The 23,953-nt window shown below is 33.7% G+C and overlaps 2 protein-coding genes across 2 annotated transcripts in view; one reads left to right on the top strand and one right to left on the bottom strand.

The window, feature by feature from the left end:
• The window catches only part of LOC133197011 (uncharacterized), a 73,793-nt gene that overhangs the window by 17,515 nt on the left and 32,325 nt on the right, over positions 1-23,953 (bottom strand). The window contains exons 21-26 of the mRNA XM_061332851.1: positions 14,742-14,908; positions 12,360-12,478; positions 11,834-11,965; positions 11,184-11,375; positions 7,522-7,612; positions 5,293-5,370 (exon numbers count right to left, since the gene is read on the bottom strand). Coding sequence (XP_061188835.1) covers positions 5,293-5,370; positions 7,522-7,612; positions 11,184-11,375; positions 11,834-11,965; positions 12,360-12,478; positions 14,742-14,908 — 779 coding nt within the window. The remainder of the gene's footprint in view (positions 1-5,292; positions 5,371-7,521; positions 7,613-11,183; positions 11,376-11,833; positions 11,966-12,359; positions 12,479-14,741; positions 14,909-23,953) is intronic.
• Positions 267-5,701, top strand: LOC133196681 (cilia- and flagella-associated protein 119-like). The gene is made up of 9 exons (XM_061332540.1): positions 267-372; positions 599-630; positions 1,776-1,841; positions 3,326-3,495; positions 4,366-4,436; positions 4,539-4,655; positions 4,745-4,805; positions 4,975-5,082; positions 5,499-5,701. The coding sequence occupies exons 1-9, from the start codon at positions 319-321 to the stop codon at positions 5,696-5,698; spliced, it is 879 nt and encodes a 292-aa protein (XP_061188524.1). The 5' UTR covers positions 267-318; the 3' UTR covers positions 5,699-5,701.

The following is a 23,953-nucleotide window of genomic DNA, read 5'->3' as shown; positions in this document are numbered from 1 at the left end:
TGATAGTTGATCCTTTTATTTCATGCATGTATAAAATTTCAAAAACAAGTATACTTACGACTTGCATCCGCCATTGTCGCTTTTCTGTCCGGCTATATATCACGTGATACAAACGCGTGCGTTTTTTCGGAATCACGTGACTTATCGGAAATGGTCGATGTTTTCTTCGTAGCTCATCGATATATTCCGGAAAAATACGATTGCCTTCGATGATTATTTGATCGGGTGTGGTATACGCATGAAGATTTCGGAGTCATTCCTTAGCAACAATAAATATATCACATACATCTCCTTTTCTTGCTTATAATTGGCCTGATAATGCTGTTGAGTGAAAATACAGAAGGCCCAAGCGAAGTGCCAAAACTAATACAGGTAAATGCTTTACTTGAAGCAGTATCAACTTATTCCTTCATGATTTTACTAGGCATTAAAACTAAAAGCATTGATTTTTGAAATAATATATTTAGAAAGACATTACATGTAATCGCATAACAATGGTATATGCAAACGAACTGAGTAAATCCCTATAACTCAATACATAATCTATCAATACAAAATTTAATCGTAAATCTTGATTAATTTACACTTTTTTTTTTAGCCAAGAAGTCACAAGGCTAAAGTCTGTGTTTGGTAAGAATGAAACTAATTTTTATTCAATATACTGGTAACAAATAATATGTAAAGGTTAAATAAAGAATGTGTCAAACATCCCATGTCATGGAATCTGAGTAGTTTAATTTTTTATGAATGATGCTACATGTGTAGGATATTGTAAAACTAAAGAATTTTATATTTGAAAAATCTCTGTTTTTTTTTTTTAAAAAATGTGTATGGAGGTACATTTTATGCCCTGTTCACAAGGAGAGTTTAATTCGAATTAAATGTAAGTTACTGCGAATTAAATTTGATCCATGGAGAATATGCGAATTAGTTTAATTCCAATTAGTTTACTGCGCATTACATTACTTCGCATTAGCTCCGAGTGAACGCTAAGAGAAGCTAATTCGAATTAAATTTTGACGCATGCGGAAGGGCAGAATTAAGTCACATGCCACAAGTCAGTGGTCAAATATAGGTATTTGCGTTATTTTTGAGTGGAAAACAAAGGAAAATTATGTTAATCACTAAAATGTATACAGACACTATGCATATGTCAAATGTATATCTGCTCTGCACAAAATGACGTGATTTGTAAATGACGTCATAAAAGCCTTACTGAATAGCCTTGTTGTAGAAATAAAATTTTAATTCGCATTAGTTTACTTCGCATTAGCTGTTGTGTGAACACAATTTAATTCGCATTAGTTTGATTCACATCATTTTACTTCGCATTAATTTACTGCGAATTAAACTCTCCGTGTGAACAGGGCATAAGAAATGAATTTAATTTTTGAAGATTCATGAGGACATGAACTACGTTAGCGCATCACGATAAATATGCTGGCGTGAAGCGTTGTAGTTCATGTACCACACCTCATGAATTTTCAAAAATTAAATTCATTTCTTATATTTACATTATTTTTCTGCGGAGTTGCCACAAATTATGCCATTCAATTGTCATTTTAAAGCAAAACAGTTTGCACTATTGTTTTGACGTCAAGTACGGTATTATGTAATAACAATTGAGATATTCATGCTCATTCATGGCAGTTTATGAGAAAATGAACTGTTTTCTATTTTGTAAAGAATCAAAGGGGAAATTTATTGGAAATGTAAATATTTAAGTATATATTCCCAGTTTGAGATTCTGAAGCGCGTTACACTTTTTTTTTCAGGTCTGACTTGACAGTGAATGATGTTGACAGAATTAATGAATCACTGAATGCTGATCACATTAAACAGTAAGTTCAACAAGAGAACTAACAGTATATCAATCATAAAGCCAGTGAATTTATTAATGTTCAATTTCACTTAATTGAAATACAAAGACTTTTAATGTAATATTTTGTTAATAATTATGCCTTTTGAACATCCATTTAAGTTGAACGTTTTTATGTCTTAAATATTAAAAGTACCACAAACAGTTATACATACCAGGTACAGTAAAACTCGGTAATAGGAAAATTCTGGGGACCTGTGAATTTACTTCGCTATATCCGTAATTTGTTATATCCGTATAACTAATTCCTTAAAGTATATACATGGCGAATTTGCAATATAGATTTTTTCATTCAATTATGACTACCAAATGTATTTAGGGGAATATAAAATATAAAATTTACCTTGGGGTTCAAAAGTTTTCGGATAATTCTGTTTCAAATAGAAATACCTTCAAAATTAATGACAGTTCAATATTTTAAAAATTTTGAAAATTGGCTATAAAAGATGTAAATTTCGTTATTTTTAACTCCTAGGGGACTCAAAATCAGTTCACTATAACCATAAATTTGCTATATCCGAGTTCGTTATATCCCTAAAATTTTACAAGGATCTGTTAAGGATTTTGCCGGGGATTACAAAAAACCTTCTATATTGCTAAATTTGCTATATATATCCGTGTCCGTACTAAATGAGTTTTGCTGTACCCATTATCCACTGTTTATTTAATTTTAAAAAAAAAACTTTTTTTGTTTTTGTTTTTTTATTTTCATGCTTGAAATGCCATTCTCTTTGATCATTATGCATGTAAAAAAGAAATTTTAAAAAGCCTTAAAAAAAAGAATTGAAATATGATTAAAACAAAATCTGAATCACAGAAAAATTGAAAATATACATGTCAAAAGTATGATTATAAATTTACTAAATATGAAGGTAAAACCAACAATCAAATTTGGTAGATGAGATGAATTAAAAGCTTTATTAGAGTAACCTATTTTAATTACAAATCGTAAAAAAAGTATTCAAGTACGCCATGAAAGTCCCCCTTCCTAAGGGTTAGATAGAACATTTTATCCTTAAAATGATATCCTATAGACCCAGTCAGGTAAAACTCGGTGGTGAGGCTATCTTTAAAATAATGTTTGATTGCCCTCTCCCGACTCAGGGTAAAAAAAATTGGGTCAGTCAGGTAGATGGGACATTTTTTTTTTCTAGAAAATGTCAACAAACATGTTGCTAGGATAAGAAAATTCAGGAATAAAAAATATATATATATATATCATTTCGTGGAGGATAAAAAAAAGTTTTCTGTTGGGCCATTTTTAGCCAGTCAGTCGGGAGGGGGCAAACGTACAAACTATTTTTAAAGATGGTCTGAGGGCTTGTCCTGAGACACAATTAGATTATTCTTACTTAATTAATCTACAAGCCTCTTAGCAAATTTCAAATTAACAAATTAAGGTAATTAGCTTCAACTGTCCATCAATTTGTTTGTGATACATTACAGAGTGTTGGCTGATGTATTCAATTTGGATGACCACAAAGAGAACCTGAAAACAGGCATTGTGATGGACCTGTATTTCTACACACTGCAATTTGCCAGGGACAACAACTTCACCAAAGAAAAAACATCTGCATTTTTTTCTATTGTGAAGAAAACACATGAAGTGTGCATAGGTAGGAATTTTCTGGCTTAATATTCCAAAAGGACATTTTTACCTATGGTAGCTTTTAATATAACTTATAATGATTAAATGTATGATTTAAATTATCTTAAACCTGATATTATTAGTTACATGTTTACTAGTGACTATAGATATGGGATGATATGTTAGTCAATTTCATACCTGGTGAGGCCAAGCCGAGTCAAATATGAAATTTAGTAATCAGGTATTATACCGTACCCTGTCACTACAAAAAAATGTAACTGATTTACCCCATCAATGACATAATTATACATGTATATTCAGGTGTCTACGTTTTGTTAAATTGTTTCTCCCCACTGTATGTTTCATCACTCCAGTCCAGTGCTTATGAATATGACACCACCCAGTGCTATGTATATTGTTTTGCAAGTGTTTCTTGCAGTAATAACACACCAGTTGTAAAGAATTTTAGTTAAAGGAGAAAAAGGTTCATAATGTGTGCTGACATCAACAGACACTCATGAAGCTTCGACATGTCTATTCCATTGATAATTAAAAAATTTAAGGAACTTGAGTTGTTCTGCGTTACAAAAGAACAATAACTCTGTATTGACTGTGTACTGATTTTCAAGTGACCATGTATAAGTATTACACTCCCTTCACATGATAGACTTCAACCAATCATAAGCCAGAATTTCAATGAAAAATCATCTGAGGTTGGGTAGATATGCCAACTCTGATAATTAAAAGCTATGAAGAGAAACATTGCTAATTATAATATGTATTTAAGCCACAAAAAAAAAAAAGAATTGACCAAACCCTACTTTTCTGCTGATCATTGATCTCAAAAGCATAAAAATAAGAATTAAAAATATTCCAAGGATATAACTTTTATTTTCAGAGACACCATTTGGAAATCTAGATCAGACTTTCAACTATTTCAAAGATCTACTCCTCTGTCATGCTGTCAATGTAAGAATACAGGAAACATTTACAAACACAGACAGTATTTTATATAATTGTTTAACCTTCATAAAATGACTTGGCTTAATTGTTTCACATTTTGTTTGTTAGAGACCCCCACACAGTATTGAATTATTTACACCCGACGAAATCAGGAAAATTACAGAGTATACTGTCAACACTTACTTCAGACACTTCAAGATGTACAAGTATGCCTTCACACCTCTGGTATGTTTAAACATTCTGAATATTTTGTTTAATGCCATAAAGTAATTTTGAAATCCTGTCAATGAAGTCATTACCATTTACTCTTTCAGGTTCGACTTGACCTCTCTTTGACCTATACAGGAATGCCAGAGACCCCACCCCCATCAGAAGGTATGAACCTGATAGATTTAACTATAGATGTCTTTTAAATGCATATTCAACTCTATTGCTTAGCATCTTGGAAAGTAGATTTTCATTCCAAGTCAATAAAATTGATTTATATGTTGAAGATGTTTTCCACTTTTAATAGAGTACTATAATGAGTGGCATTGTTTTGTAGCTGCCGAGGCCCCAGCAGAAGATGATCTGGCTACAGAGGAGGCTCCAGAACCTACAGAACCAGAGCCGGCAGAGGAACCTCCCAAAGAACCAAAGTCACCAGAACCAGGTAATGTAACTCACTGGAACAATCCCATTAATCAATCTCAAGAAAGGCTTTCATTTTACAATTACTGATGGAATGCCTTCAAGTCATAGACAAATAATAATGTCACCATTTCAACACTCAAAATAACACTATGGATACAAGGAAATGTTTCATTTCGTAAATTTATATATATTTAAAACTTAAGTTTCTGTTACCTATTCTTACAATTACTTGATCCAAAGAGATGGATCTCATCTCTTGAAAGGATGAAGATCCTCAAACTTGACTCCTGATATCTTAGATCTGCACCTGTCAAGTTCACACAATCTATAACTCAATGAATCAATTTACTTCAGTAATAATAAATAGTTATCAGTTATTTACTTATCACCTCTTACTTGATATTTTTTATTTATGAATGTGTTTTTGATTTTTAGAAGAATCCAAAGCACGCAAGGAACTACGGGCAATGGTGCAGAGTTACTTAACTGAGGAAATTAAGAAGATGAAACTATCCGTAGAAGAACAGCTGAAAGTTACAGAAGATTCCCTCAATAAAAAAATAGACATTGCCGAGGGTGGGGGAAACAAGTCTGGAAAAGGGGGTCGGGGATCTGCCAAGGGGAAGAAAAAGTAATCTGATGTTCTAATATTGTTGATTGTTGAATGGTTTTCTTTGTATTTGATTTCATGTATAAATATTAATAAATAATATATTCTGTTATTTTAATTTCTTTATTTAACATATTCATAAACAAACTAACAAATATAAACAAGAGGACTATGAGCCACAGTGCTCACATGAGTCAACATTCTCTTCCAGAAAAATAAACATGTAGAGAAAATAAGCCTCTTATTGTCCTCTCCCCTTTCAAAGTTCATGGACAGCTTTGGCTCAATTTAGGCCTTAGGCCATGATTTGCAAAAAAATAAAATTGATTGCATATCAATATGATTGTGGCCCAGTTCTCCAGAAAACATGATTTCTAAAGTTTTTACTTTATATATACAGTAAAACATGCTTATAATGAAGTGTCAGGGATGGATGATTTTGCTTTGTTTTAAACGTAATTTGTTATATCCATTAGGTTCATAATATATTATAAAGTCACGGGGAATGAAAATCAATTTGCTGTAAGCATCAATTCATTTTTAAGAGTGTTCGCTATAAGCGTGTTTTACTGTATTCAGGTGTAAAGCTTTGACATTATATTGTGACCATGTCTATGCCTCAGAGGCAATGAATTAAACAAATCTGTAGTTACATTATATGAAGAAGCTAAACTAGAACTTATATAAATTTTATGATGAATTGGAAAGATCTTGCCTGATTAAACTGTCTTACAGTCAAGATTGACAACGTTTCTTTTTCATAGTTGTATCTAGATACATATGTATTTCTGATGAGAAGAATAAGCACAACAAGAAGTCTGTGAGCCAATGCTCACTAATAATACCCCCGCTCTGATGTGAATACACAAGTTCAGTTATGGACAAACACAGTGATAATCAGGAAATTGACATCGGATTTGTAAAAACTGAATCCCAACATATGGCATGCCTAAACAAAGAAAAAATTTCAAGCATCTGCGATGAGTAGTTGCTGAGAAAACTACGACCAAAATTTATTATGTATGGTACGGACAGACGCACGGATAAACAGGAAGTTGACATCGGATTTGTTCCAAAAATGAATCCTATTATATGGCATGCCTAAACAAAGATTGTGCTAAAATTTGAAGCATCTGCAATGAGTAGTTGCTGAGAAAACTACGACCAAAATTTGTTTTGTATGGTACGGACAGACGCACGGATAAACAGGAAGTTGACATCGGATTCGTACAAAAATGAATCTCAACATATGGCATGCCTAAACAAAGAGTGTGTTAAAATTTCAAGCACCTATGATGAGTAGTTGCTGAGAAAACTGCGACCAAAGTTTGTTATGTGTGGTACGGACAGACGCACGGATAAACAGGAAGTTGACATCGGATTCGTACAAAAATGAATCCCACCATATGGCATGCCTAAACAAAGAGTGTGTTAAAATTTCAAGCACCTGTGATGAGTAGTTGCTGAGAAAACTGCGACCAAAGTTTGTTATGTATGGTACGGACAAACGCACGGATAAACAGGAAGTTGACATCGAATTCGTACAAAAATGAATCCCACCATATGGCATGCCTAAACAAAGAGTGTGTTAACATTTCAAGCACCTCTGATGAGTAGTTGCTGAGAAAACTGCGACCAAAGTTTGTTACGGACAGACAGACAGACAGACGGACAGACAGACAGACAGACAGACAGACAGACACACAAGGGTAAAACAGTATACCCCCCTCTCCTTCGGAGCGGGGGTATAATAAACTTCTTCCTCTTCAGAGTATTATTAGTGTACTTTTATTAGACGTAACAAATTTCTGCCACCTTACACAGGAAAACTGTGACGTCCACATCAGCTAACCTTCTGTCTTTTGGAGGACGGTTCTTCACAATTCTGTTCTATGATACTATCAGCCGTGGGTGTGACTATATCTCTAACACCACCCATCTGTAATAAGTTCAGATTATTTTATTCTCTATAAATTTAAATACTTTTACATAACTACCAGTACAAGTACGTGAAAAATAATAGTGTTATAGTGAACTGAAGTTCATTTTTATACCCTGCCATGAATATGGCCAGAACATATAGTGTTTATCATGTCCATCTTCTGTACATCTTTCTGTCTGTCCATTACACTTTGCATTTAGTTCAGTTTCAAAGAAACTATTCAAGATATTATAACCAAATTTCATACACTGACACATATTGCAACTATGGCATAATTTTCTAACCTTGATCTTTCCTTTCTTTGATATCACTATTCTTTATTTTGTGTTTAGCTCAGTTTAAAAGAAATTGTTCAAGATATTTTAACCAAAATTTACATATTGATGAGAGCTATTTAATTATGACAAAATTTTCTGTCCTTGACCTTCCCTGTGACCTTGACCTTACATTTCCTTATTGTGAGTTTAGCTCAGTTTTCAAGCATATTACCAAATGCATACAGATACATATTGATGAGAGCTTTTCAATTTTGGCAAAATTTCCTTCAGATTCCTATTTTGTGTTAAGTTCAATCTTAAAGTAACTATTTACAACATTTTTATCAAAACTCGTACACTGAAACATATTGGTGGGAGCTATCCAACTGTTTCATAATTATCTGAGCTTGACCTTCCCTTTCACCTTGACCTCATTTTCACTTAGTTTGCATTTAGCAAAGTTTAGAAGAAACTGTTTATAATATTTTCATCAAAACTCAGACCCTGATACAATACAACTTTGCCACACTTTTCTGACATTGACCTTCCTATGACATTGACTCCACTATATGTCATTTTGCATTTATCTTTGTTTAAGATAAACTGTTCAAGACAATTTCATAAAAATTCATAATTCATGTATGCTGTTAACCTAAATTCATAATTTTCTGATCTTGGCTTTTCCTATGACCTTAACCTCACTAGGCCTTATTTCAGAGAAACTGTTAAAGAAGTTTTCTTTAAATTTGTATACTGATACAAATTAGGGAAAGAAATAAATAGTTGTCCAAAAAATTTGAACTTGACCTTCTCTATGATCTTGAATTTAACATATTTTTCTTTATTTTACTCTTAGTTTATATTTTTGAATTCCTTAAAGGATTTCTTCAGAACAATCCATACATTGATAAATCCCTTTAAGAGCATATTTACAAAACATACTTTAGAGATCATATATATAAATTAACTAGGTATGAGATAATGAACTTAAAACAATATTATGAGGCTAAAAATATTTAGCTATTTAGATAATAGATGGGATAAATCAATCTCGGACCAAAGAAGGAAGGAACATTTTTTTTAATACTGTTGCAATACAAATGTACCTTGGACAGAGCATTCTTGTCCTATGGACATATTTCTAGTTAATTAAAGCAATATGAGCTGCAACTTTGATGTCGGAAATTTTTGTGACAAAATTGTAATTAACAATTTCAATGACAGAAAAAAAAGAACATTCATAAACTTCTGCTGTTCATATTTGCGATGAAAGAATTATTTAGAAGCATTGATTGAAACAAAATTACATTATTGTCGTCCTGTACAATATTGATTTCTTATATAATACTATACATTCAATTGTACATAAACCTTTCTTCTGAAAACAATTAAATGCTTTATTTTAGTCTAAATGATCATTAAGGTTTAAATTACATACAGATTTATCATAACAGCACATTTTAAAAGCAAAATAAAATTTTCAAAAATGCAGCTCATATTGCTATAAGCATTGAATGGTGCTACAAATCACAAAGATGTTGTGAATATGAACTGAATAATGTGTACTTGTGTACGAAAATTAGTGTGCTTATCTGTACAATCAGCAAGTGAAAAGAATAATTATTTAATGATTTCTTTATCACTTAAATGCATATTTTTAAAAAAAGCCAAATGGGCCACATCGCTCACCTGAGCACATTAGCTAGGAAAAAGCACATACCAGTTCAGTATTGAAAAGTTTACAGGTGGGGGGGGGGGGACTTGAATTTTAAACTAAGGATGCTTCCATATCAATATAACAAATGGCTTTGCTGTTCTTGAGCAGGAGATTTTTAAAGATTTTTTCCTATATATTCCTTTATAAAAATTTGATCCCCCATTGTGGCCCCTCCATACCCCCCCAGGGGGGTCATCATTTGAACAAACTTGAATCTACACTACCTGAGGATGATTCCTTAACAATATCACTAAACATGGCTTTTCCGTTGAGAAGAATATCTTTGCCTAAATATTCCTATGCAGAACTTTGATCCCCCATTGTGGCCCCACCCTACCCCTGGGGGTGGGGGGGGGGGGTAATCATTTGAAGAAACTTGAAGCTACACTACCTGAGAATGTTTCCATATCAATGTGACTAATCATGGCTTTGCTGTTCTTGAGAAGATTTTTCAAGTTTTTTTTCCCTTTATATTCCTATGCAAAACTTTTATTCCCCCATTGTGGTCCAACCCTACCCCCAGGGGTCATGATTTGAACAAACTTAAATCAACATACCTGAAAATGCTTCAATATCAATATTACTTAACATGACTTTGTTGTTCTTGAGAATATTTTGAAAGGTTTTTTTCTACATATTCCTATGTAGAACTTTGATCCCCAATTGTGGCCCCTCCCTACCCCCAGGGATCATCATTTGAACAAACTTGAATCTACACTACCTAAAAATGCTTCCATATCAATATGATTAAACAAGCCTTTGCTGTTCTTGAGAAGAAGATTTTAAAAGATTTTTTCCTATATATTCCTGTGTAAAACTTTGATCCCCCATTGTGACCCCACCCTATGCCCGGGGGTCATGAATTGAACAAACTTGAATCTACACTATCTGATGATGCTTCCATATCAATATGACTAATCATTGCTTTGCTGTTCTTGAGAAGGAGATTTTTGAAGATTTTTTCCTTTATATTCCTATGTAAAACTTTGATCCCCCATTGTGGCCCCACCCCACCCACAGGGGTCATCATTTGAACAAACTTGAATCTACACTATGTAAAGATAGTTTCCTAAAAGTTTCAACTTTTTTGGCCCAGTGGTTATTGAGAAGATTTTTAAATCATGCCACCAAATTTTCACTATTTCTGAATTATCTCCCCTTGAAAGGGCATGGCAATCCACTTGAACAAACTTGAATCCCCTTCACCCAAGGATACTTTGTGGCAAGTTTGGTTGAAATTGGTCCAGAAGAAGTCGAAAATGTGAAAAGTTTACAGACAGCTAGACAGACAGACGGACTACAGACAAAATGTGATCAGAAAAGCTCACTTGAGCTTTCAGCTCAGGTGAGCTAAAAACTTAAGTAAAACTTGTCTAATCTGACAGTCACTGGTTCCAAAGAAATTGGCCAGATAAGACAACATTCCAGATAAGACTATATTTTAAACAATTTTCTGAAAGGACCTAAGATCTACATTCACATAAGACAAGATTTCATCAAAAGTGGTAAACTATGATACTGCTTTAAACTACCCAAGGTGTATTTTGTACATGTATGTATGACTTTGAAGATAAAATCTCATTGCATAACTCACTGTGATTTGGTATGGCACTTTGCTCTCTTGTTTACTGGGGGATTTGTAGAGCCATGCCCATCTCTTCTGGGCCTCCCAATACAAGATTATACGAATTGTACTAGCATGCCCCCAGCTCTCACCCAGAGCTGGCACAAGGCGTGAATCTTCTCCTGGACTAAACTTTGTGGTCATCTGATTAGTTAAAACTACCTGGAATTCATTAATATTCTGTCCCAACAAAGAGTTTTCAATTTGTATCAGATAAGCTCCACTTTTGGGCTCAAGTCCTGCAGGGAGTGGAATGGGTGGGTTTATTTTACAGTTTTAATCATCATGAAAACAGATCTTTAATTCCAAAAGGGAAGATATAATGTATTTTCATACATAAACAATTTAGCTGCACCATGTAGGTCTGAACCATTGACCCAAGCAGTAACAGATTCTTTTGATTTATTTAAAGATTGTCCACTATCATCATAAACTGAGATTGTCTGCTACATACCGGTACATTTCTGAGAGTGAAAGAATTTAAGTTCTAAAGATAATTTCAATTCATGTTCAACTTCACCACCACAGGACCCAAAGACATTATTCAAAGGTATTAAAGGTATTAAAATAGAGACATAAGCACAAAATTATCTACTGTTATATGAATACAAAATACTCACTGCAATCTTAAACTCAGTAGCAAGTTTGATAAAACTTTGAGCCATTGCTGTAAGCAGCCTTGTTCTGAGAGATAAATCATCAAAATCATGTCGGAAATGGAAGGCAACACTGTCTACAAGTACAACTCTAACCTGAAAGACCAGAAAAAATGTCCCATATCTCTACCTTTACACATTACAAAACAATAAACAAGAATATGTACAGTAAAACACGCTCACAGTGAACATGCTTATAATGAATTAACAATTACAGCAAAGTGATTTTCATTTCCCCTGACTTTAAAATATATTGTAAACCTAAGGATATAACGATTTATGCTTAAATGAAGCAAAATCATCTGTCCCTGGCACTTTATTATAAGCATGTTTTTATGCAAATAATGTACGTGTATAATCTGTAATTTATAACAATATAAAGTGATGTTCTGTGAACTTATTTTACTGATGCATATCTCCAAACAAGGTATAGGAAGTCTAACACTTTGGAACTGTTTGAAAGTCTGAAATTTGTATGTCAGAAACTTACTTTAGGATGTTGTTTAATAAATTCTGGTAAGAGATGCACTGTTGCTAGAAGTTCTACATAATCATGACATCTGTAGTAATGGACCCGAGACAGAACGGAATCTACAGTCATCTTGTCTCCTGTAGGAAACAATTTACAAGTGAAATAAGTATGTTTCTGTGCTCTCTGGTCTTTGGTCACATTTTGTGGTTAGAAAATTACCCTTCAATCTGGATACTGTAGACATACTTTTTTCCCGCATGGTATTAATTTACGCTATGTACACGGTCACAAGTTTTTTTGTCACATAATACTTAAAGTGCATAAAAGACATATAAAAGTGATCCAAGAAGTTTGGTGTATTTTCTATACACAGATTGAAAAGAAATTGTGATTCCGCAGAATTATGACCCTGTGGAAAAACGTATTACAGTATTTCTGACTGTAGTATTTGAACTACATTTCAATCAATATTGCATGCACATTTTTTGTCAGTTACGTTTACATTACCTTTCAGCCCTCTTGGCTTGTCTTGCCATTTACTGACGGTAATGTTTATGATACCTTTCAGTCCCTCTACTTGCCACTTACTGATGGAAATGTTTACATAACCTTTCATTCCTACTTGTCTAACGATTTCTGACAGTAACATTACTGTTATCTTTCAGTCCCTCGTTTAGCCAGTTCCTGGTAGTAACTTTATGTTACCTTTCAGGGATAGACATTAACTTTCAGATTCACTTGCCCTTCGGGCAAGTGATCTCAAACATTGACTTGTCCGAATGCAAAACTTGGTTGCCCAAAATTAGGATGGAACTTAAGACGAAAATTATTAATTACTGCAAACGTTATGAAAAGAAAAAATGTGACGAAATACACTACTGTCAATTTGGCAAGTTGAGCTTACCGGGTACCTGAAAAAATTTCGATCCTGCATTTGTACATAAATGAATACCGCTGTACTTGTAAATTTAACCTGTTAACATACACTGCCATGCAGCAATAACCCTCCGTTTCCTTTTAAAAAAAATCATATTTTTGAAAATTAATTGCGGTAGGATCATTTTGTGATTCGTGATTTTCAGCGATAACTGTGAAGCAACGCTTAAGGAAGATAGTTGCTACGAAACATACATCTTACCTTGATCAGGATACAACGTGTTACACTGTACTTATATTCTGTGCGTGAATAATCTAATTTCATAATAAGAAGTTAACAAAATTTTGTTAGACGTAGAGTGTATTTCCTACGAAAGAAAACAACAAATTCGATTTTTATATGAACGGTATAATCCAGAAACGCTACCAAGGAATTTCGAATGCAAAACATTGTCAGTCAGGTGCGTGGCGGAAATCAAGTGTTCAATTTATTGTTTTATTTATAAATTAATGTAAACTAAATAAATATGTACATTTTTATTAGAAAAATTCACTTGCCCGATCGGACAAGTATGTCGACAATTTCACATGCCCGAACTGAGAATTTACTTGTCCCGGGCAATCGGACAACCGTTAATGTCGATCCCTGCCTTTCAACCCCTCCTATCTAACCATTTATTGACAGTAATGTTTATGCTATTACCTTTCAACCCCTTTTGTCTTGCCATTTACTGACAGAAATGTTTTGATACCTTTCATTCCCTCTTGCTTTGCTATTCACTGACAGTAATGTTTACTTTACCTTTTAGTCCCTCTTGTCTAGCCATTTCCTGAAAAGTAATGTTTAGATGTACATAACTTTTCAGTCCCTCATGTCTAGCCATTTCCTGACAGTATTGTTTACATAACTTTTCAGTCCCTCGTGTCTAGCCATTTCCTGAAAAGTAATGTTTACATAACCTCTCAGTCCCTCTTGTCTAGCCATTTCCTGACAGTAATGTTTACATTACCTCTCAGTCCCTCTTGTCTAGCCATTTCCTGACAGTAATGTTTACTTTACCTTTTAGTCCCTCTTGTCTAGCCATTTCCTGAAAAGTAATGTTTAGATGTACATAACTTTTCAGTCCCTCATGTCTAGCCATTTCCTGACAGTATTGTTTACATAACCTTTCAGTCCCTCTTGTCTAGCCATTTCCTGACAGTAATGTTTACATTACCTCTCAGTCCCTCTTGTCTAGCCATTTCCTGACAGTAATGTTTACTTTACCTTTTAGTCCCTCTTGTCTAGCCATTTCCTGAAAAGTAATGTTTAGATGTCCATAACTTTTCAGTCCCTCTTGTCTAGCCATTTCCTGACAGTAATGTTTACATTACCTCTCAGTCCCTCTTGTCTAGCCATTTCCTGACAGTAATGTTTACATTACCTCTCAGTCCCTCTTGTCTAGCCATTTCCTGACAGTAATGTTTACATTACCTCTCAGTCCCTCTTGTCTAGCCATTTCCTGACAGTAATGTTTAAGTTACCTTTCAGTCCCTCTTGTCTAGCCATTTCCTGACAATGATCTACAGTAGCTTTTGAGATGTCCACCAGTCTCTCCACAATAAAACTCCCCTCTGTATCAATGTAGACTGCCTCCCCCTCTAACCCTCCAAAATGTTCAGGAATTTGAACATCCACTGCTATTTGCATGCTGCAATTATGGGAGAGAATTTAATTTGAAAATCGTGAATAATAAATAGGAAATAGGAGTCAAATTCTACTTCAGAGAAACCAAGAGACTACATAAGCCCATCATTTTGTAATAATTTTTGTTTCTCTTTGAACCTTCTGAGATTGATTTAATAAGTCAATCAAGGAGATTGATTTTTGAAATTGTTGCAAAAATAGCAAATTTTCTAGGCCAACAAAAAACATTTGTTTGATGTACTCTGACAGATCTGTCAAAATTGCCCCTACCCGATCATCTTTTTCAGTACTTTAATTTTTTTTGTTTGCAAGGAAATACAGATTGTACGGAACATTTTTAATATTTTATTATTTCTCTAAGTGGCATTTAGTTTAATGTTTTTAAAGCAATAAATATTAACATGCATTCTCTGTAAGCACCAAAAAAATTACTATAGGGCTTGGAAACGACATCTCTCCGATTTTGATGAAATTTGCACCACAGGTGCATCTTGGCACAAAACTAGCAAATATGGTGTTAGAAGTTTCACACGTGCACCCGGTTGCCATGGAGATGGATCCATTGAATTTGGCCATGTTTGGCCCTTTTTGACCAAATGAAAACATGAAAATTGAGGAAATGTAAATGAATTTTTATCTTTACGTAGTAAACTCAAACATAAATCATTGTATCATAAGAAAACATCAACTTTTAAGGTATACAGGGCATATAATCGGTTATTCCAGAATTATTCCCACTCTAAGAAAAAGGTCCTGTAAAATGACCTAGTTTCTGAAAATGTGTAAAATGGGAAATTTGGTATTTTTTGAGAACTTTAAGGTTAAATAAAAAAAATTGTCTATGGAAAATTTTCAAATCTTATGTGTGTTTTCATACTTCAGAATTAGGAGTGTCACCTCATGAAAAAATTGGAGTGGGATCTCAATACTATTTTTAGTAACATGTATCTATAAATAGACATATTTCAGAAAAATCTAAAAAATCAAATTAGGGCAGAGTTTAAGATGCCATTGTTAGGTATTTAAGAAATATACTGTAAAAGTCAATATGTTAATGACAGAAACTGGACACCAATAACTACTATGCATATTATTTGAAGGGAGTTCCGTTTTCTATTTATAGCTTCAAATGCCGTAAAATAGACATGTCTCATAATATGTGTAAAAATGACTATTTTCTATCATTTAGAAGCTCCACTAAAACATAAGTGATAAACATACTGCTCCCACCAATATTTCATCAATTAGAACAAGGGATAATACAATAACTCACACATTATTGAGGATAGGCTCTCATTTCTATAAATAGTACAAATGTCTAAAAATAGACACATAGGAAATTAATGACGAAATGTAGATTTTTGCACTATTTCTCACATTAGAGATGAACAATTTGCATACTCACTGTCATTAACTGTAACTGACATAATGTGACTGACAAGTACAGGAGAGCATTAACTGAAATGCAGAATAATAAGCGGAGGTTTCCATTTCTATTTATAGTAACAATTGTTTTAAAATAGACATTCTACAAATTATCAAGAAAATGTAGAATTTTGCACTATTTTCTCACATTAGGGATGGACAATTTGCAGACAAACTGCTATTAACTGTTAATAACATAAGGGGAACAACAAGTACAAGAAAGCATTAACTGAAATGCAGAATAATAAGCGGAGGTTTCCATTTCTATTTATAGTAACAAACGTTTTATAACTATTGAAAAAATGTAGAATTTTGCACTGTTTCTCACATTAGGGATGGACAATTTGCAGACTAACTGCTATTTACTGTTATTGACATCAGGTGACCGACAAGTACAAGAGAGCATTAACTGAAATGCAGAATAATCAGTGGAGGTTTCAATTTCTATTTATAGCAACACATGTGTAAAAATAGACAAATTGCAAAAAATCAAGGGAATATAGATTTTCGCACACTAGGAATGGACATTTTGCCGATTAACTTTTACTAACTGTTATTGACAAAAGGTGAATGACAAGAACAGGAAAGCATTTACTGAAATGCACAATAATCAGCGGAGGTTTCGATTTCTATTTATAGCAACATACGTGTATGTCTAAAAATAGACATATTGGAAATAATCAAGGAAATATAGATTTTTGCCCTATTTCTAACATAAGGAATGCTCAATTTGCAGACTAACTATTATTAATGTAATGACTGACAAGAACAAGAGAGCATTAGCTGAAATGCGAAATAATCTGCGGAGATTATTTCCATTTCTATTTATAACACCAAATACTTAAAAATACATATGTCTCAGCATATGAGAAAAAATGAAATTTTCCCCCAATTACAACCTTCACAAAAATATTTAAAATAACATTGCTCTCTAAAATATGCCATCTTCAAGTACATGTGGTCATACAACACTTCACACATTAATGAGCATGGGGTCTCCATTTTTTATTAGGTCACCTGAGTCACTCAGGTGACCTATTGCTATCCGTTCTCGTCCGTCGGCGTGCGTCGTGCGTTAACATTTGAACATTTTTAGCTTCTTCTCTGAAATCGCTTAACCAATTTCAACCAAATTTGGCATATAGCATCTATCGGTAAAGGGGAACAAAAATTGTGAAATTCATGGTCCCTGCCCCCCTGGGGCCTGAGGGGTGGGGCTAAAACCACCAAAAATAATGCAATCTTTAAAAATCTTCTTCTTTACTCCTGGACATCAAGCAGTCAAACTGTTGGCATCATTGTAATAAGCATTGAGCCCTCTACCAAAATTGTGAAATTCATGGCCCCAGGGTCAGGGGTTCTGGCCCCAGGGTGGGGCTATATAGATCATATTGTGAAAGTGCATTATTTCTTTGAAAATCTTCTTCTCTGCTCCTGGGTATTAAATAAAGTAACTAAGTATATAGTTATGATGAGCAAGAGTGCCTCTTCCAAAATTGTGAAATTCATGGCCCCAGGGTCAGGGGTTCTGGTGTTAGGGTGGGGCTCTATTGATTATATAGTGAAAATGCATTGATTCTTTGAAAATCTTCTTCTCTGCTACTGGAGATTATGTAAACAAACTAAGTACATAGTTATGATGAGCAAGAGTGCTTCTTCCAAAATTGTGAAATTCATGGCCCCAGGGTCAGGGGTTCTGGTGTTAGGGCGGGGCTCTATCGACTATATAGTGAAAATGCATTAATTCTTTGAAAATCTTCTCCTCTGCTCCTGGGCATTAAGGTGAGAAACTAAGTACATAGTTATGATGAGGAGGTGGGTCCCTTCCAGAATTGTGAAAGCCATGGCCCCTGGGTCAGGCGTTCTGGTGTTAGGGCAGGGCTCTATTGATTATATAGTGAAAATGCATTAATTCTTTGAAAATCTTCTTCTCTGCTCCTGGGTATTAAATAAAGTAACTAAGTACATAGTTATGATGAGCAAGAGTGCCTCAACCAAAATTGTGAATTTCATGGCCCCAGGGTCAGGGGTTCTGGTGTTAGGGTGGGGCTCTATTGATTATATAGTGAAAATGCATTGATTCTTTGAAAATCTTCTTCTCTGCTACTGGAGATTATGTAAACAAACTAAGTGCATGGTTATGATGCATAAGGATGCCTTTTTAAAAATTGTGAATTTCATGGCCCCAGGGTCAGGGGGTCCGGTGTTAGGGTGGGGCTCTATTGATTATATAGTGAAAATGCATTGATTCTATGAAAATCTTCTTCTTTGCTACTGGAGATTATTTAAACAAACTAAGTGCATGATTATGATAGGCAAGGATGCCTCTTCCAAAATTTTTAAATACATGGCCTCAGTTTTTGGGGTTCTTGAGGAGGGGGGGGGGGGGGAGGGGGGCTCTATTGATTATATAGTGAAAATGCATTAATTCTATTAATTAATCATTAACTAATCCTGTCTGCTCCTTAGTGTTGAGCTAATAAATAAATTGCTTAGCTATGATGAAGATGGGAGCTTCGAACAGAATTTTTAAATCTTGTGGTCCTATGGTCAGGGGTTCTGGCATAACGAGGAAGGGGGGGGGGGCTTTTGATAATATAGTGGAAAAGTGTTAATCCTTTGAAGTCCATAGTTATGATGATGAGGGTAACTCTTCCAAATTTGTAAATTTCTTGACCTTTGGTCTTGGGTTCTGGTGTTAGGGTAAGGCTTTGTTGAATCTGTATTGAAAATGCATTGTACCTGTGAAATTCTTCTCTGCTTCTGGGCATATCGAAAGCAAACTGAGTAAAAGTTTAAATGATATAAGTAAGCGTATTTCTACCAGATTTTTGAACATCTGGACAATTTGTCTAAGCATTCTGGTCCTGGACAGGCTCTATTAATTTGTATTCTACTGAGAGAAGTTATTTCCCTTTTCCATTCACCTTTGATAATTAATCACTGTAAATAATGTATTTGAAAGATAAATAGAATAAGATAATTATGCAAGAATGTTTATCGTATAATTCAAAAAGTACTTTCTTAGTTTTAATAATCAGGCAGACCTGTAAGTAATAGATAAATAAAAATGAGACAAAAATAACTTATCTTATTAAAAGTTCTTCAAAGACCATAAGAGAGGTCAATGCTAGAGGTCTTAACATGGGTTTAAAAATAGTACAGAAGCACTAATAGTTTGTTAATAGTCTGCTTGGTGATAATATTAAGTGGGGGACAGATTAGAACTTAAGTGAATACTAGACTAATTATTTTGTTGATCCTGATCTTCCTACTTCTCTTGCTTTAGAGCAACAAAGCTTCATCTGTCAGTGTATTTAACTTCTAAATTGTTGTATTATACTCAGGTGACCGTTAAGGACCTTGGGCCTCTTGTTACAGTAACAATAAACTAAAAATATATGTAATGTATATATAGGTACTCCCATGGTTTGTGCTTGAATATGATTTTTATCCAACCAGTTGTGTGTTTTTTTTACTCCCGAGCCTTGGCGAGGGGATAAAAAACTCACAACGAGTTGGATAAAATTCATATCCAACCACAAATCATGGAAGATTCTTTTTATCCTATGTTTTATACATCACAATCAATGTTTTACACTGTTTTTATATAGGAATCTACTTCATTTTACTTCTCCACTCTCACGCTAAAACCCATTGTGACATCATATCTGTGGGATATCAAAAAAAAAAAAAATATCCAATGAGTGATATCCACGGGATAAAGGGGTAAACATGTGAAAGATCACCTATTTTTCGTGGGGTAATTTTTTCGTGGTTTGAAGAAAAAATTAGTTGGTAAAGGGGATTTTCTTTGTGAATGAAGAAAAGCTTTTATATTGTTTAAAAGTTGTTATATATTTGAATTTTACATTTCGTGGAGGACATATATTTGTGGGTCTCTCTATGCCATAAAACACCCACAAAATTTAATGATTTTACAGTATCTCAAATAATTTAGAAAATGTAGGTTCTTGCACTATTTCAAACGTAAGAAGTGGAAAATTAGCAGATTTTCTGTCATAATCATATTGTGACTTACAAGAACTAGTCAATATTAATTGCAATAAACATCAACAAAAACATACCCCTCAGCATATAAGGAACCAGAAGTCTCTGACGAGACTGTAGCTCTACTGGTATTTATTTAACAAAGGAAGAGAAAAGTAGCTAGGCAGTAGCACTTGGACTTGACAGTAAATAAAAAAAATATCCTTATTTAGCCTCTTTTTGTGTCAAAATTGCAGTTGGTCAAAAACTGTAATAGGAGTAGCCTTTGAAAAAATTGACCAAAATTTCCTTTCTTTTTGGTTACCATGACAACACTGTTATCTAAAACTAAAATCTGATGTACAGGATTATGTGTCTTAGTGCAGTCTTCTTGGAATCAGATCAAAGCTGTAGAAGAAGCTTCCTGATAGAATTTGACAGGAATTTTTAATTTTAGTCACCATAGCAATGCCATTCATCAAAACCAAAAACTGATAAGCAGAGTGATGTATCTCAGTGTAGTCTACTTGTATATAATTTAATTTTGGTTTTTACTCGTCATTTGATTGGATAAAAAACTAGTTTATACCATATAACCTGTGTTGCCTAGGTCACACTGACTTAAGTCAAAAACGTATCGAACCGCTTGATGTTACATTTTAATTATGTACAATTTGAAGGAGAAATTGTTATTTTTTCACACTTAGTGCCCGCTGAAATATGGCTGAAATAATGTCGCCTTGGCATTAAACAGTAGTCAATCAATCAATTACACTTGGTGATGGAAAATTACATAATAAGGAATGAATTTAATAGCTACCTAGTTTTAAAAGTAAGTCCCAATAAAGCTAAAAATGACAATTTTACATCAATTAGAAAATTCGTAGAAATTTTTTTTTACAGTTCTACCAATCTCCACTATATTTCACACATTATTGAGAATGGGTTCTCCATTCTTTTTATAGAAACATGTCTAAAATAGACATATTGTGATATTTTGAAAGATGAACATGCTCAGTATTTTAGACATTATCTGACAAAGTTTGATGATGCTAACCCAATTAGTACCCGAAATATTTAATTAGAGTGATATAAATTGAAAAGTAGGTCATTGTGACCTACTTTTCAGTTGACGTTTTTCGAGGACCCAAGATGCATCAACTTACAAAGTTTTATGATCATAGGCCTTAAAATGTCCAAATTATGCCTCTAAAACGCTTTGAAATCGAATGCCTGCAAAGTTCAAAAAGTAGGTCACTGTGACCTCCTTTTTAATAAATATGTTTTATGGCCCCAAGATGCATCATCTTGCAAAATTTAATGATTCTAAACCTCTCAGTATTCTAATTAATGACCTTAATTGTTTTGAAAGAGATTAGCCATAAAATTCAAAAAGTAGGTCAAGGTGACCTACTTTTTAGTCAACATACTCCGAGGACCCAAGATACATCAACTGACAAAGTTTAATAATCATAGGCCTTAAATTGTTTAAAATATGCCTCTAAATCATTTTGAAAAAGAATGGCCGCAAAATTTAAAAAGTAGGTTATCGTGACCTACTTTTGAGTCAACATGATATGAGGTCCTCAGATGCATCAACTGACAAGATTTGATGATCCATGTCCGTATAGTAAGCAAAATATCAACATTTTAATATAATGTAATTTTTGGTCAACTTTGAAGTGACCTTGAGACCATGCCCTTTGCCCCAGGGTGATTCCCCGTGCAAATTTTAATTAACTACATATTCTCATCCTTTTGTTTAAGTTTGGTAATAATCTGCCCAGTGGTTCTTGAGAAGAAGATTTTTTAGCAATCAGTACTTTTGTTTCTATTTTCCTAATTATCTCCCCTTGTTTAAGGGTCACAACCCTAGTTTTAGTAAAAATGGGAGCTGTTGGGCCAAGGATACCCTGTAACAAATTTGACAATAATTGGCAAAGGGGTTCTTGAGTTATGGCCCATATTCTATAAAGTTTACGCACACCGCACAAATGGCCATAGCATTAGCTCTTTGAGCCTTTGGCTCAGAAGAGCTAAAAATGGAAACCTCCACCGATTATTCTACTTTTCAGTTAATGCTGTGTTTTTCTTGTCGAATACATAACCTTTATAACAATAAGTCTGCAGATTTCCCATCCCTCATGTGAGAAATAGTGCAAAATTCTACATTTCCTCTATGATATGATTTTTAAAACATTTGTTACTATAAATAGAAATGGAAACCTCCACTGAATGTACTGTATTTCAGTTAATGCTGTCCTGCTCTTGTCAGTAGCCTTATGTCAACAACAGTAAATAACAGTTAGTCTGCAAATTGTCCATCCCTAATGTGAGAAACAGTGCAAAATTCTACATTTCTTTAATAATTTGCAGTATGTCTATTTTTAAACATTTGTTACTATAAATAGAAATGGAAACCTCCGCTTATTATTCTGCATTTCAGTTAATGCTTTCTTGTACTTGTTGTTCCCCTTATGTTATTAAAAGTTAATTAAATAGCAGTTTGTCTGCAAATTGTCCATCCCCAATGTGAGAAAATAGTGCAAAATTCTACATTTTCTTGATAATTTGCAGAATGTCTATTTTTAAACAATTGTTACTATAAATAGAAATGGAAACCTCCACTTATTATTCTGCATTTCAGTTAATGCTCTCCTGTACTTGTCAGTCACATTATGTCAGTTACAGTTAATGACAGTGAGTATGCAAATTGTTCATCTCTAATGTGAGAAATAGTGCAAAAATCTACATTTCGTCATTAATTTCCCATGTGTCTATTTTTAGACATTTGTACTATTTATAGAAATGAGAGCCTATCCTCAATAATGTGTGAGTTATTGTATTATCCCTTGTTCTAATTGATGAAATATTGGTGAGAGCAGTATGTTTATCACTTATGTTTTAGTGGAGCTTCTAAATGATAGAAAATAGTCATTTTTACACATATTATGAGACATGTCTATTTTACGGCATTTGAAGCTATAAATAGAAAACGGAACTCCCTTCAAATAATATGCATAGTAGTTATTGGTGTCCAGTTTCTGTCATTAACATATTGACTTTTACAGTATATTTCTTAAATACCTAACAATGGCATCTTAAACTCTGCCCAAAATTGATTTTTTAGATTTTTCTGAAATATGTCTATTTATAGATACATGTTACTAAAAATAGTATTGAGATCCCACTCCAATTTTTTCATGAGGTGACACTCTTAATTCTGAAGTATGAAAACACACATAAGATTTGAAAATTTTCCATAGACAATTTTTTTTATTTAACCTTAAAGTTCTCAAAAAATACCAAATTTCCCATTTTACACATTTTCAGAAACTAGGTCATTTTACAGGACCTTTTTCTTAGAGTGGGAATAATTCTGGAATAACCGATTATATGCCCTGTATACCTTAAAAGTTGATGTTTTCTTATGATACAATGATTTATGTTTGAGTTTACTACATAAAGATAAAAATGCATTTACATTTCCTCAATTTTCATGTTTTTATTTGGTCAAAAAGGGCCAAACATGGCCAAATTCAATGGATCCGTCTCCATGGCAACCGGGTGCACGTGTGAAACTTCTAACACCATATTTACTAGTTTTGTGCCAAGCTGCACCTGTGGTGCAAAT

The sequence above is a fragment of the Saccostrea echinata genome, unplaced genomic scaffold (genome assembly GCF_033153115.1).
Source record: "Saccostrea echinata isolate AGI-Se365-2 ecotype Australia unplaced genomic scaffold, CSIRO_AGI_Sech_v1 ptg000030l, whole genome shotgun sequence".
Classification (NCBI taxonomy): Eukaryota; Metazoa; Mollusca; class Bivalvia; order Ostreida; family Ostreidae; genus Saccostrea; species Saccostrea echinata.
The sequence above is the reverse complement of the archived record's forward strand: the minus strand, read 5'-3'. Positions and strand labels throughout refer to the sequence as shown.